The 15,743-nt window shown below is 40.2% G+C and overlaps 1 protein-coding gene across 6 annotated transcripts in view; it reads left to right on the top strand.

The window, feature by feature from the left end:
- Positions 1 to 15,052, top strand: part of ELAVL4 (ELAV like RNA binding protein 4) — a 64,785-nt gene extending 49,733 nt beyond the window's left edge. For 5 of the 6 annotated variants that reach the window (XM_030952961.1, XM_030952959.1, XM_030952963.1 and 2 more), the window contains exons 4-7: positions 5,211 to 5,364; positions 5,711 to 5,936; positions 7,328 to 7,366; positions 11,569 to 15,052. In XM_030952961.1, coding sequence (XP_030808821.1) covers positions 5,211 to 5,364; positions 5,711 to 5,936; positions 7,328 to 7,366; positions 11,569 to 11,896 — 747 coding nt within the window. In that variant the 3' untranslated portion in view covers positions 11,897 to 15,052. The remainder of the gene's footprint in view (positions 1 to 5,210; positions 5,365 to 5,710; positions 5,937 to 7,327; positions 7,367 to 11,568) is intronic. The other variant, XM_030952960.1, reaches the window with a different exon arrangement.
- The last annotated feature ends 691 nt before the right edge of the window (positions 15,053 to 15,743 follow it).

Here is a 15,743-nt window from a genome sequence, read left to right as displayed (position 1 = left end):
TCCACAGCCTCCCCAGGGCCACTGAGCCTGCTGGGCACTGCCTGCAGCCTCCTATCCCTCTGAAGAAATGGGATGTCGTGCAAGGCTGGGTGGTAAGGAGAGTGTGTACAGAGAGATCAGGGCAAGACACAGAAGGAGTTTGGATGCTCTGCAAGGAGGAAGAGATGGAAGGTTGGGGTGCTGGGAGTAGCTGAGTATGTTGGACAGCAGCAAGGAGGGGTTTGTGGTTTTGAGTGTCTTGTGTGCATTGGACCCCCTTTTTTTCCCCTTTCCTGAAAATTCACATTACAGGCACAAACTGCAGATTTGGGATGTAGCTGTTATATAGCTCCATCTAAAATTAACTGCTTGTTCTCTTTTATGGTAGCTGACAGTTAGTCAAAGAGGGGTCGTTTGCTGGGGTTGCTGCTCCCCAAGACAAAGTCTTGGACCAGAAACTTGAAAGATGCTGCAGACCTGGAAAGCCTCAACTAAACTGACTCCTCTTTTGTTCTTTAGGAGCCTCTGTCAGTGTAACCCTTTGGACTTCGTAGTGCTTGTTAACAAACACTCCTCCACTCTTTGTGCCTGCAGTGATACTGGTGCTCAGAGGAGCTTTCAGTGCTGCATTTAAAGGTTCTGCTGCTTTCAGCCGGCACCAGAGAGTCTCTGCCTCTTAATTTCATGCATCTTCACTTAATCGGGATTTTTCTTTTTACTGCCTCAGTTTTGCCAGTGAGTCCTTTTCACTCCACAGAGCCAGAGCAATTATTTTTCTTAGCCTTGCTCTTGATACAGCCAAGAGTGTTCCTAGGTTATTATCTATGGATGTCTTCCCTGAAATGATGGGATAGACCATTGTACCTGCAATTATAATTAATCTCTGTAAAATGGCATTGAATCGCTGGACAGTAAAGTGCATCGTCACTCCCCGCCATCCTCCAGCCAAGGGCTTAGTGAAGAGAAAGGACAGAGCAGTGCAAGCATCAGATGTGAAAGTATTCCAGATCCTGGTCTTCAGCCTCTGGACAGAGGACTTTTGTGTTTGCTTGTTCTGACAAAGCACAGAGCTTTCACAGGAGGGTGTCTCAAATCTGGTTTTGCACAAAATTAGGACACAGTTGAGGGTCTGGAAGTAGTTGTGAGGAAATGTCTCTTTCTGCCATAGCCCATTCACTGGTGCTAAGGTGATTTTACTTCTAGTTCTGGATGTGCATTAAACAAGTGAGACTGTGCTTTATTTATGTGTATGAGGCTTTTGAGTGGTTTTGTTAAAGCTCTTCCAGTTTGTACTAGTGGGATAAGGGGCAGCAAGTGAGGGGAGGGTTGTCCCCATTTTAAACTGGACTTCAGGCAGAAAAAAGCCAAGTGACTCACCCCAAAAATCACACAAGAAATTCTGTGTCTTGAGGAGTCACAAAGGGACAAAGCAAAGTCTCTCTATTGAGGTCACCAAGGAGTCTGGTATTTTTGAATGTTACACAAACTTTCTGAAAGCTGCCCAGGGAGTCACTTAACACTGACTGCCCCTTAGCTGCTTGTGGCTGGAGAGGTGTCCTGGAGACTGCAGGTGCGTGGGTGGGTGACTTGGTGGTCCTTGGGTGCCTGTCCTGCACCCTGATTCAAGGCTCCTGCATGCCTTCCCATTCTCCAGGTGAGGAATGGTAGATGCAGAGCAAGACACATCTTGGAGAAGGTTGGCATCTGCAGAATTAACTGCTTGGTTGCTGCTCAGGTGTGTCCAGGGCAGGGTGGCTGTGCTGGCAGAGCAAATCATTCCAGGAAAGGATGATGGAGTTCCTCTTCAGAGCAGACCAGAGTTAAATTTTACAAGGAGGCTTCTAGAAATGGACTTGGATGTTTGAGAAGTCCAGGATTAGCACAGGAGTTGAAGGCTTCTCTTATAGGGAGCAGCAGCAAAGTGGTTAAGTGGCAGTGTTCAAATGGCTGCTGTGCTTGTTCCAGAAGACAAATGGGATGCGTTCATGCCTCTGGGTGCCTTTGCTGTGGGCTCTGGCTTGGGAAGGCCAGACCACTTCGATTTATGTTCTGAAGAGTCTCGAGGTTAGTAATTCTTCAAAAAGTTTTCTATATGGGAAAGCAGGTAGGAAATCAATAGGGAAAATAATTACTTGGAGATATTTTCTGTGCACCTGAAGAAAAATGTGCTTTGCCATGGAAGATATGAAATGCTGGACCTTCTGATGCTGCAGTGGTGTTGGGAAACAGTGGTGCAGCCTCTGGAGATCACTGTTTATTATGAAGAGAAGCCCTTACACAGGCTAATGCTCAATGTCAGATGAGAAATGTCCTATTAAATGTTTTTAATAGTTATTATATATGTATTTATAGAAACTAACATCTGAGGCCAGCAAGCCATTAAATGAATTGTACAATATTTTATTATCTTCCTTGCAAATTTGACCGCAGAACTCCTAAATGATCTTCTGCAGTGAAATCCAACACCATGGTTCGACCTTCAACCGTTGTACGAGCAGGAAAACATTTTAATGCTGAGAAATGCCTGGGTCAAACAGTAGCTTGGTGTTCTCTAGCTCATTATTTGGAATCCTAGCCACCACAAGGAATTCATACTCTTTTCTTTTTCAACGCTCTGTTTCATTACGGGGTGCTAACACTGCCGTGAGCAAAGGAAGGGGAAAAAAAATCATTTTTGAGTGTGAATATAAAGAATTAATGCAGCGTCCTCACGCAGCGCTTTGCAGTTTGCAGGGATAAAATGGGAGCTGGTTTTTGCTCCCATTTTAACTCACACAGCATAAGGAGCTTCTGGTGTGATGGAGGGTCAGGGTGGGCGATTTTTCCTTTGATAGCTCACACACGGGAAGACATCCCGTCCTCAGCACTAACTGAATAATAGCTTGAAAGCAGGATGGCACACTCTAACCGATCGATTTGTCATTGGCTGACCTCAGAGGGAAGATGAAAAAGATTCAAAAGCAGATAAATAATTGACATTACTAGCCTTGAGTCCATTCAGCTCCGCAACCTTTTCTCCTTGATATTAAAGACGGCTGAGTTGCTTTTGGCAGCTTCTTTCTTTGGCTCAGGCTCCCCTGCAGCCTGAATGTTTGATTGCAGGAGGAAATAAAAACTAGACCTGAGCAGCAATAGGTGTTCACATGTGCTGTGAGTGGAGGGTTGGGAGTGTGAGCAGCCTCTCCTTCCTCTGCCTGCCTGCAAGGCCCACGAGAGCAGAGAGCCTTCTGTAAGTAGAAGTGTATATATATATAAAATGTCAGGCACTCATTGCTCTGGGAAGTAGTGTTTTTTGCATATCCCAATACTTTTCATCTTCCCTGTAACGTGGCATTTGGTTAATGAATGTGCCAGAGTGAGAAACCCAAAGGAAACCCCTGGCTGTTTGCCCAGGAACTTTATTCATTTTGCTGTTCTCAGTTTTGAGGAATAGGTAAGATCCCTACCCTCACTCCAGAGAGGCTCTTAAATATTTTTTAAGCTGTTATTTCTAAAGTAGGTTAAACTGTAGATGCCTGAACTCTTACAGTGCCCTCTCAAGGTGAGGCTTTTTTAGAGTGGGGAGGGAGAGTCTGCTTTTCCACGTGCCCCAACACCAAACCAAGCTGTAGGTGAAAGCATCATGTGATTACCCCTGGTGTCCCCAGGGTCTGGATTGAGCCTTGTTACATAAAAGCGGAGTGGTGCTATCCGTGTGTGTTCTGGTCCTGGGTCCATCAGAGGGGCGTTCAGGACCAGCAGGGAAGTGATGGAAATGCTGCACCCAATCAGGAGTTGTGGGCTGTGACACAAAATATTTCCTACCCCAATATCCTTTGTCCTTTCAGCACCTGAAGGTTTCTCCTCTTCTCATGTCTGCTTTGTGCTGTGTGCCTGAGCTTGCCTCCATTGATGCAAATGTTTTATCTAACCTCTATTTCATATTTCTTTCCCTGAATTTTCCACCTCCTCTCCCCAGCCTTCTCCGTAAATGTTAGATTTAAAAGGTTATGGACAAACGTGTAAGTTATAAAGAAATTGCCAAAAACCTTAAAATCCAGCATCTTTAGAGTTTGTCTACTATTATGCAGAGAAGATTGTGGAAGCAAATATTAGTCATTAACATAATTTTCTGTGTTGAGTCAACATCTATTTTTAGGTGTGGAGCGCATAAAGACAACTCTTTGACACATAAAACACATAGACATGCATTTGACATCATCTGTGTTCAGGCTGAGGCTCGGGAAAAAGGGAATACAATTGCTGAATGTATTGTATTTGTGATGGGAACCCCCCCACTTCCTTCCTAGACACATTTTAAGACATAATGCAGGAGAGTACTGATCTGTTTATATTGAAATAAATCAAAATGAAGTACAGAATATTCAGCTTGGTTTCCAATGCTTTTTCAGATGTGCTGCAAAGTAATTCATGATCTATGCTGAATATTTGCCATTAGGCTTTATCCAGGAAGTGTTTTTATTATGTTAAATGTGTTTATTCTAAATGTATATATTATTTTAAAAGTGCAGAAGGCTTTTTATGTACCTATTATAATTATAAATCTGATTCATAGGTAGAAGAGCAGTTAAGAGGCTTGAATTAGTAATTTTCCAACAGCACACATGCAGAGCCACAGCTAGATTTTCTTGTTTGCTTGGTCATAATATTTTATGGTCTGATTCTGGGCTTTATAATGCAAGGGAACTTCTCGTGATAAATTGCAGATCCGACAATGAGTGTCAGTCTACAGCTCCCTGAGCAGATGTTCATTTAGTCTAATTTCACCAGTACTTTACTGTTCATCCAGAACAGATCTTGCCAGCTCAGGATGCAAACACAAAGAGAGAGAGCACAAAAGATCGCTCTGCAAATAACCTGATCTGTTTCAGACACTTGGAGGGGGAAAAGAAAAACATGCGGGAACTTCAGCGTGCGGGGCTGGCTACGGCAAATCATCCACACACCCACAGCCGTGGGGGCAAATTCGCAGAGCCGTGCGTGGGAAGGTGCACATTAATCCACCTCTGAACAATGGGGTTTTATCACTGCACTTCAGAACCCTTGTGTCTGTTTTAAGGTCTCTGCAGCTCTTCCTTTGTTCCTCCAGCTTTTCCTGGCTCTGCTGGTTTGGCAGAACAGGTCCTGTCTGAACTGCAGGGTTGTGTCTTATGAAAGAGCAGAACATGATCTGTCCAAAATGCCCAGGGTGGCTGTAGCTCACTAACACTCCTCTCCTTTTCTCTCCTTAGGTGTCGTATGCCCGTCCAAGTTCAGCCTCCATCCGGGATGCGAACTTGTATGTCAGCGGCCTTCCCAAAACCATGACCCAGAAAGAATTAGAGCAGTTATTCTCACAATATGGGCGCATCATCACCTCACGGATTCTGGTTGATCAAGTCACAGGTTAAAAGAAAACTTTTCTTGATAAGTGCATGGTTTTTTTGGAAGTGGCAAAATTGCAAATGTCTGCAGCTGGGGTTTTTTGACTTCTTGTGTAAAATGCAGTGCCTGTTTCCTTATAAATGTAACTAGAGGTATAACTGCTTCCTCTTTAATGAGGGGCTATCAAAATACAGAATATTGTTTACTTAAAATCATTGGGATTGGGAAGAGGCTTTTTCTTTACAGGACTTTTCTTAATTTGCAAACCACCTATTGTGTGAAGTCGAACCCAGCGTTCAGTTTGTTCGTTGCATAAATGAGGCTGTTCCTACGAATATTCATCTCTTCACATGTTTTTACTTCCCAGGGGTTTCTCGAGGTGTGGGATTTATCCGTTTTGATAAGAGAATAGAGGCAGAAGAAGCCATAAAGGGACTAAATGGCCAGAAGCCTAGTGGTGCTACAGAACCAATTACTGTGAAGTTTGCCAATAACCCCAGCCAGAAAACAAGCCAGGCACTCCTTTCACAGCTGTATCAGTCTCCCAACAGACGCTACCCTGGACCACTTCACCACCAGGCTCAGAGATTCAGGTAATTACCTGGAAAAGAACTGAGGTTCCACCAGCGACAACAATGTGGGGCAGGTGCTGTGCAGGAAAATATGCTTTAGTTGCGTAGGCTGACCCGATTTTGTTTGTAAAATTAAATATTCTTTCCTGGAGAATGAGAAGGAAAATCTGCTGACAGCAGTAGTCATGTTGTATTTACTAAAACAGCTGAAGTACTGTACAATCAGATCTCATGAAGGCTCATAGAAAAAGGGAGGACAGAATAGAGTTACTCTGGTAATCAAATGAGCAGTGACTGTCCTGTTCTTTCTCTCTTTTTGGGTAATGCTTTTATTTTCTGCTATATTACTACAGTTTTGATGCAGCTTAGACTTTGATGTTAATGACAGTGGATTGGTAGCAGGAAAAAAGCTGAGTCTGTCCCAGTCAGCAGGAGTATCATTAAATTTATTAGCCTGAGATATCTGCTCTTAGTATAAAGAGCCCTTGTATTAGTCTTTGGTGTGAGTCTTCAGATGCTTTTGGGGATGTTTTATGCTTTGCTTTCTGAATATACTGTTTCCATCTGATGCATAAGGCAGAGTTAGCAATATGTGATGTTCCTATTACTTTCACACTTAATAGTTCTCAGGCAACCCAGCTTTCAAATAAAAAAGTCTGCCTTCAAGAAAGAAAACTTCGACATATTTGCATAACTGAGTTGCACACTGGCTTTAGAGAATTATTCAGAAGTAATTTTAGTTTGTCAGTGGTGAAAAGTGCTAATGAATTAAAGATCATAAAAAGTCAGTCATTGGATACATTAAATTTACACTTGTTTTTGTGTCTTTGGCATGCAGCTGTGTCCATTGAGGTTATCACTGAATCATTCCATGGACAGAAGGACTTTATTGTGCTGCCATGGAAAGCAGATGATGATATTCTGCAAAATTTGGTGGTCAATTTAGATTGGCTCGTCATGAAGGATTAATGCTAAATATATATAATAAAATGGGGAGAATGTATTATACTAAAGCAGATTATCAAGAAGTTTTCCAGTTCCAGCAGTTTTGGACTTAATATTTTATTTTTTAGTTAACTGTAAATATAAGGTTAGCAGTTGAATTACCAAAAAAAAAGTTGAATTATTAAAAAAAGTCAAATTCTAAGTGCATTTTTTAAAATCAAGCTCTGGAGGTTAAGCTTTTCTCTAGACCGTGGACAAGTTTAAAAAAGGCTTTTAAATGCTCTGGTGGAAATTTAAGCACAACCTCAGACTTAACAAAGCAGGCCGGGAGTTGTTAGGCTCCTTAGATGTGTGGGAAACTTGTTGAACGTTTCTTCTTTGAAAATGGAACACTATTAATAATAGTTCCATTGAGCGATCTTGCCATCTGTGAGACATTAACCCAAAGACCCTCCTTCTCTTTTCAGGCTGGACAATTTGCTTAATATGGCCTATGGCGTAAAGAGGTAATTAGAATTCCACAGATTGCCAGATGTCCGTGTTGGCACAGATTGGTGCTACAATTTATTTTTTTTTAATTCACTAACTTTATTTTTTTTATCCCTTCTTTTCTTCTACCAGCATGTCAAATTCTTTTTAAGTTTGGACTTCAGTTGGTTTTGTTACTTTAAAGGCCTCACGCACAAGTTCTGTGGGGTTTTTCAACCTTTTTTTATTTACAGGTGGGCTTCTCAAATGGTTTAGGTGCCACAGCTACAAGCATTGAAATTGCAATTGCTCTGCTAAGTGGTGCTTTTTCCAGAATCAAAACTATAAACTTGAGATTTTAATAAATCTCTGATCTGGTAATGGAAAATTTAAGTCAAAAATCAGAATTAGGCTGCTGTGGTCTCTCACAGTTAAGACCATCTTTTTCCCTCATCTGACATCATAAGTTTGACTTGAAAATACAGCTGTGTGCACCTCAATCAGCCCAAAGTTTCTTTTGTTACAGGTTTAATACTTTGAATTTTTTTCTCAGTCCTTGAAATTTATTTTTCTGTTTGTTTAAAATAGCTGTGTGTTTGTATGTGCACGCATGTGTGAAAGCTCAGCTGATCTGTCAACATTTCTGCTGTTCCATGAGTATGTTTGGTAGCTAAAATGAGATGTGTTATTAGTGTTTCTTTTAATGGCAACATCAGCATAAGCGATCCTTGCAGCAAAACAAAGGTGTAGTCTTATTCCTGATGTTGCCCTAAGATGTCCAGATTAAGATGAGAAGGTACTCCTTAATCTTCTGAAATGGTCTACTCACCACACTTGAAAATTACTTGAGCTTTTGTTTGAAGCTCATCCTCTAAAAAGGTATGGTAAGTATATCTTTACAGTAGCTAGTATCAGACAGTAAGGTGGGGTTTAACCCCTCAGTAACTCCAGTACAGCTCTGAACTCTTGAGTACTCCCTAGAGGAAAGTCAGACCAGAGCTTCTCCCCAGCAGCAGCAGCAGTGCTGGTGTTCCTGGGCACGTTGGTTGTGTTGGGATATCCTTAGTGGTGAGTCAGAACCCCCTGCCTTGAGTTTACGACACAGCTCTTCTCCTGTGCTCTCCCACTTATTTGTTCCTTGATATCTTGTCAGAAACATGGAAACACTCCCCAGCTGAGTGTCTGTCCAGGTGCAGGTCAGTGTCAGAAGGATGGGTTTGTTCTGGGGGTTTCCCTGGGTTTTTGCTGCGGCTGCTCCTTTGCTGGAATTGGGCTGGCGTGTGGTAGGCTCAGCCTGAGCAGAGGAAAAGAGCAATTACCTGCCTTTATAGGTTATGCATCTGCTTTCTCAACATTGTCTGCAGTGTTACTCTAAAAACACAGCAGTGTTCAAAGTCATTTTGCAGGCTTCTTAAATTAGTTCTTATCTCCTCTCAGCAAACCTTGGCAATTGTACCTGCACTAGCAAAACCTGAATTTATAGGTGCAGGGTGACAAAAAATACCACACTGATAGTTTCTGAAGCTGCTTCAGAAACAGGAGATTGGCTCTCCCTGTGCTAACTGTGTGGTACTGATGGAAAATGAGACATGCTGATGTGGAAAAAAGGTTTTATTGAGGCTAATTTCAGATCACTTGCTGGAAGCAAAGCTCCTTATGTGATAGGTGATCTTGTATTTGTGTCAATACACTTGCACCAGTTTCGTGCGTGTTTTGTTGGATTTACAGCAGCTGCTGTGCTCGTGGCACATAAATAGTTGAAAGCTGCATAGCTCCTAAAGGTTTCCAGGGAAAAGCTGCTCTCCAGTGAACTGTAGGAAACTTTAACCCTTTGCATCAGGGCAGCATTTCTTTAAAATGCAAAGCCTTATAATGCGTTGTGACACACACGGCTTTGCATTGTATGGATTTTATTTCATCCTTACTTAGAGCATGGTGTGTCCCTCAGTGTTGTATTTCACATTAAATTTAAACATTCCAGAAAGGCAGTGTTTGCTGGCTTATGTATGTTACTGGCACAGTCAGGACTGGCCAGCGATGGGCTTGAAGTCCCATCTTCCAGATTTCAAAATGAGCTGAAGCTGTTGGCTTGTACAAGCCCTGGCTGTGCCTTATTTCCAATCCTTATTTCCACCTGCAGTGGAAAGAGCAGTAGAAATTGGCCTTGTCCAGCCTTTCTGTGCTGAACTGTTCTGATAATGTCACTGGTTTCACTGTGCGAGAGAGAAACTAAAATGTGTTGAGATGAGGATTTGCAAAAGTGAAGTTGAGTTGGAAAATTGCCATGGATTTTTAATAAACTGTCTGCAAACCTTCCTGAGGATCTGATGCTGTGAGCATTTGTGAACTGCTCATTTACAGCACAGCTACACCCCAGTGATGATATTCAGCTTAAGATGTATATTCCAAGTGTCTTCTTTTTCCCTGAATATACATAAAAAGTGCCGTCAGGCGTCAACAGAACAGTGAGCAACCATCAAGTGTGTAGTTTCCTTTATGGTTATTTAATATACACTGCATAATATTGTGCAGATTGCGGAATGTGGAAATTATTACAAGTGTAAAAAGTTTTGGAGAGCACAAGAACTCGCTCAGCAACAGAGTATCTCCCTCTGCTCCCTCAATCATCGCTAAGAAAATCCTGAGGAATTATTATTCCATTCTGGTATTGAAACTCATCATATTGAAGGTACACGTGAAACTGGATTTCTAAGACGTTTCCTCTGTGCAGTTGTTATTTTAAAACATATCCCAAAGTGTAGCTTCAGAAAGCATGTCAATTTTTTTTTCCACACTGATGAAAGGAAAATTATGTTGATCCTGAGGGCTGATACTGCTTAACATCTTCATTAATAACCTGAGTCATGGGCTGCGCTGCGCCCTCCTCACATTAGCGGGTGGCACTAAATTGGTGAGGAGCAGGGGCTGTCACTGCTGCTGGCCATGGCTGCCACTGGGGAGACCTTGGAAAGCTGCAGGAACACGCTGAAATTCAGGAAAGGCAAATGTAGAGTTTAGCCCCTGACTGCTGCCTTCAGCTGCCTACAAGGGGCTTTAGAAAGAAGGTGAAGCCAAGTTTTTTGCAGAGGTCAGATGCAGGCGGACAAGAATCAGCAGTGACAGGCTGCGGCAGGGGAAATTCACATGAGGATAAGGGAAGCTCATTCGCAGTGAGGATGGAGCCCTGCAGCAGGGGCTGCAGGAGCGGCATTCCTGTCCTTGGAGATTTCCTAAGCATCCCTCTGCAGGGCCATGAGCAGCAGGTCTCATTTGGGAAGTTTGCCTTGCTTGGAGCAGGAGGCTGATCAGATGATCTCCATAGATCCTGCCTAGCCTTTGTTATCCCGTGATGGATCTGTGTTCCTAAACACCTGGCTTTATCTGCTCTCTTCGGATATTTGAGGTAAAGTCCCAAAGGACAGCAAGGGAGAAGCAGTAGGATGCTCTCTTGAATTCTGAGAGTTAGTCCCTGCACTGACTTTTTGAAGGACCTAAAGCCTGTCATGGGAATGAAGCCTCACAGTATGAAGGTATCAGTGATGTGCTCATTAACTGTATTTATGTTCTAGTTATTCTAAAATTGCTGCATAAACCTTCTCTCATATGTGGCTGGCTTTAGGACTCTTTATTACCTGGATTTTTTCCCCAGTGTATGTCAATTAAGGACTATGTTAGGAGGAGAAATAAAATCTATCACTTGGAGACATCTCTCTAATAGTATTTTTAGCTGAAGAAGCTACCATTACAGCTGAATCCTGACAAAGGCATTTCTTATTAATCTTTAAAATAGGTCTTGAAGTTTGCTTGGGTTTTTTCGCTGCAGACTAGTAGGAGATGAAGCATTAGATCTCTGTTGTCCTGAAACTTATATCAGTGCTGGAAATAAGTGGCAAATTTCTGCAGGCCTTTTTACACGAGCTGTTGTTTATCACAGTGTGTGCAGGCCCTCTCTGACTCAGATTGTCCTCAAGCATTTCTTTTCTGAGGTCTTCGTACACATCTAAGCAGGGCTTATCCTCGGAGGGAGATGCATTTATGCCCAGATTTGGCGATTTTATTATTTAGCACAGCTCCCCTCTGCTTCAGCAGGAGTTAGAGAGCAAGGGTGGCTCTGTGGTCATCTTCCAGGGACAGGATCCAGAACCTTCAGTACCTTTGGCTTATTTACTTTAAAATCTTGGAGCCCTATAGCTCGTGCCAAGAGATATATTTAGAATAGACCCCTCTTTTTGCTCGGTAGGTTTTCTCCGATCACAATTGATGGTATGACGAGCCTTGTGGGAATGAATATCCCTGGTCACACCGGGACTGGATGGTGCATCTTCGTCTACAACTTGTCTCCCGACTCGGATGAGAGCGTGCTGTGGCAGTTGTTTGGTCCCTTTGGAGCGGTCAATAATGTCAAGGTGATCCGTGATTTCAACACCAACAAGTGCAAGGGATTTGGCTTTGTCACCATGACCAACTACGACGAAGCTGCCATGGCCATTGCCAGCCTTAATGGATACCGTTTAGGAGACAGAGTATTGCAAGTTTCCTTTAAAACCAATAAAACCCACAAATCCTGAATTTCATATCCTTACTTACTAAAAATATATATATATAAATATATATACGAACAAAACAAAACAAAAAAAAAAAACTCTTCAAGGCTTATATTCAACCATGGACTTTATAAGCCAGTGTTGCCTAAGTATTAAAACATTGGATATCCTGTGAGGAACAGGAAAGGATTTTATAATGCTTAGAAAAAAAAAAACCTTTGATGCATTGAATGTTCTTTCATAGCTGTCGTTGTTGAATATAATATACATAGATAACAATGTGCAGGGATTTTTACCCGGCCAGCTAGTTTTACTACCTTCCTTGAAGGTGGGTCTTTTTAAGATGACCATTCACTCATTTGAAAAAATAATAAAACAAAAAACAATTTTTACGAACTAATGGGATTAAAAGCGAGAAAAAAAGATTTTTGTTTTCTTTTCTGTTTTTTCAAAACATTGATTGAATCAGATTGGTAAACCCCCCACACAAATTAAAGAGGAACAATAAAAATTGCAAAAAGAAGAACATAATTTTGCAACTTTTTTTATTTTTCCTTTTTTCTTTTGTATCATGTGAACTAAACAGTCTTCTGTTAGGGAATGGGGTAACGGGGGATACCTGATGACATAACAATTTAAATAACATTAACAATGTTGCCAAAGAGGTGGTCTCTTTGCTGAAAATGGGTTTCAAGAAAAATCTATTTTTATAAAATATAAAGAATTTTTACAAGAGAATCTGGATTTGAGAAAAAATATTTTGACTGGCTAATTTAGGGGAAATTGACAACTTTGTCATGTTCATACTGCACTGGTAACTTTTTAGAGATCAAGATGTGTGTTTTAAACTGGATTAGTAGATTGTTTTTTGAAGGATGGGCTACAAACAGATGATCTTCGTATCTTTTCATAGCATGTAATAAAAATATTAAATACAGTACGGGAGAGTGTTCTTCCCAGGCACGCAGTTACCCACAGTCAAAACCCAAAAGCAAGGAGATGAGTTGCAAGACGGTTTTTCTTTAAGTCATCAGTATGGGATATCAGCAGAACAAAAGTTAAAAAAATTAATTTTTTGATCAAAAACTTCCTTGGTTTGAGCAGTAGGTGCTACAAAATTATTTACATATCTTAGTATCATAGTTAAATGTAATGTGTTTAGAAAAAAATACATTTGCTTTAAATTTGTTAAGAATTTTCAAATTCACTTTATAGCCCAAGCTAATATAATTGGGCTGTGTTGGCACATTTGGAACACTGTTTATGTTGCTTGAAACACTTATTTATTTAATTGCCGATGTGATGCATATGGCCAAAATCAAATATAGCTAGTTTGGCTAGTCTACTTATTTGTTTACTTAAACTATGGGAAGAAGCATATTATTGTGTCATTTTGTTGTGTGTGTATGTGTATATATAATATAAATATATATATATATAAAGTTATTTTTTCTTTTGGTTAATTTATTATAAGTTGTAACACTTTGCTAGTTTTGTTTGTATATGTCTTAAAATGTTTTCTTATGATACTTAAGTGACAGAGGTATCAAGGTAACTTGTGTAGAAATATTGTTTGATATATTGTCATGTTTGTTGTGAATATTTTTTCTTACTGCACAGTAGAAAAGAAAACAACTGGGTCTTTATTTTAATGTAATTCAGATTGGGGAAAACAGAGCTAAGGGAACAAAATGACTGAGGGGGTGCTCTCCCATGTCCAGTGCACTGATCATTTTAGTATGTTTGTGCTTTGTACGGTTATATATTTAAAACAAAAAAGGGTCATGCTCTTCCCTGAGTACTAGAAACAGTTACTCGCTATGCATAATCTAGTTGATAGTTAAATTTGCTATTGCTTTTCTTGTCTTGTTATATAAAATCTTTTCAATACAAGTTTAGTCTTAATGGTAATAAAACGTTATGGTTATTTATAACTTGTGCTTATTTTGTGCATTTTTTCCATGCTATACCCACTAACTGCATGTAGACTAAGTATTGTTTTTTCACACTGAAGAGGCAAACTTTTGTAGTAGACAAATAACTAAAAGCAAAGGCTGCATCATAATTTTATCAGTTTTTTACTTTAACAATGTTAGATTTTAGTTTAAAGGAACACTCATTCAATGTTCAGGGAAACCTTTATACATCATCTGCTATGAATGAGCGCAGTTTGCTGGGAAAGTTTTGATGCATTTGCTAAGCATTAGTGGGGAAGGCATGTCAGAATCTTTTCTCTACGATGTGTTTTACTATCTGAATAATAATAATAATTTAAAAAATCTTTCTTAGGACCAGGCAGTTGTATACTTTAGTTATAATGAATGACTTCATGTTAACCTTGCTAGTTTAGATCATTTCTGAGGGAAAGTATTGTAAATGTTTTTTTCATAACCTTGTTGTGTTTGAATTATTTGTACTTTAATTGTCCAGACAATAAATGAAAGTGTGTAGAATGGCTATGGACTTTCCACCTTTTTAAGTGTGTTCAGATGTTTTAGTGTTCCCAGCCGCACCTCAGCCGAGGTAGAGGTTTAGTCTCTGATTCCAGAAGCAAGGTCTTCAAGAGAGAAACGTTCTAGTCAAACCAGATTGAGCATATTCATGATTTGTTTTTCCTTCCGAAGGCCAGAAAGAATCGGCCGTTTAATTTAAGATGTTGAACACCAAATACCAAACTGTAACTTTCATTTATTTGAATGTGGAAGATGCTGAAGGGTTTCTACTATATACAGTATTTTTACACAATGAAAATATTAACTCAGTCAATATCAACACTTTAAATCATAGTGAGCAAATTTCAGTGATAACAGTTTTTAAGCCATCATTTAGTTTGACTTTTCTATGAATATGCTATGAATGTCATGCAATATGAAACAGTGTACATATTGTCTGATGTACAACAGTATATATGATCACATTCCAAATTTGATTCTTTTCACCATGTGTTATAACTAGAGTTGATACTTCTTTCAGTTGACTTGTTTGAATCTCATTAATACAAATATTCACTTCATGTTTATGTTCTGTAACATTCACTAATTGAGAATATGTACCTTGTAAAACTGCAGCATTGAATTTCGTAACTGAGATTAGGAAACTCTATCAGAGGGCTGGATGGACTGTGTGGTTCTTCAGCTCCTTCACCTATTAATAAACTCGTGTTTTTGTGAGATTAAGTTACCATGTTGGTTATAATAATTAATTTCAAGCCACAGAATGAGTTTGTTCTTAAATTTACAGCTTGCTCAATTCATCCTTAAATCCACCTCACCATGCCATAGGAAAAAGCAGAAGTGGTTAATTTGGTCTGTTTAAAGACTTGGCTCTGAAAAACATCATCCTTCCATCTACCTATATATGTATATACACATATTTTGATCATATACATATATATATATACACTTTACAACATGCATCAGCCCATTAAAAAAAAAAACCTTCACTTTCCACTTAAGAAAGTGATATTTTATAACCAGCACTATTTACTATGGTTCTATCCGCTTTATAGCGTTTGTTAGGGTTGTCACCTAATTTTTCTGCAGTCCTTTCTTCAGCAAGTAGTGAGACCAAAACCACTGTATGATCTGGATACTCTTAAGACAGAACACATCTGGCACTGGGGCCAGTTTGGATTATCTCCACACTTCCACTTAAGGGTTGGCTCCTTGTCTTTACATCTCACATGGAACCTGTTTCTCCATTCAACAGCTTGGTAAGCTCCTGTGAGCTGAAGCACACCAGTAACATAAGAGAAAAGGCTCTGCTGCCTTTAGGGATCTGGGATGCAAAGTTCAATCCCCCTTTTGAGGGTATCTCAAATGGGAACAGGATAAAAACAGTCTCAGGTTCCCTGTGCTGCTCCTATGGGAGC

Source organism: Camarhynchus parvulus, chromosome 8 (genome assembly GCF_901933205.1).
Source record: "Camarhynchus parvulus chromosome 8, STF_HiC, whole genome shotgun sequence".
In the NCBI taxonomy this organism is placed as follows: domain Eukaryota; kingdom Metazoa; phylum Chordata; class Aves; order Passeriformes; family Thraupidae; genus Camarhynchus; species Camarhynchus parvulus.
The sequence above is the reverse complement of the archived record's forward strand: the minus strand, read 5'-3'. Positions and strand labels throughout refer to the sequence as shown.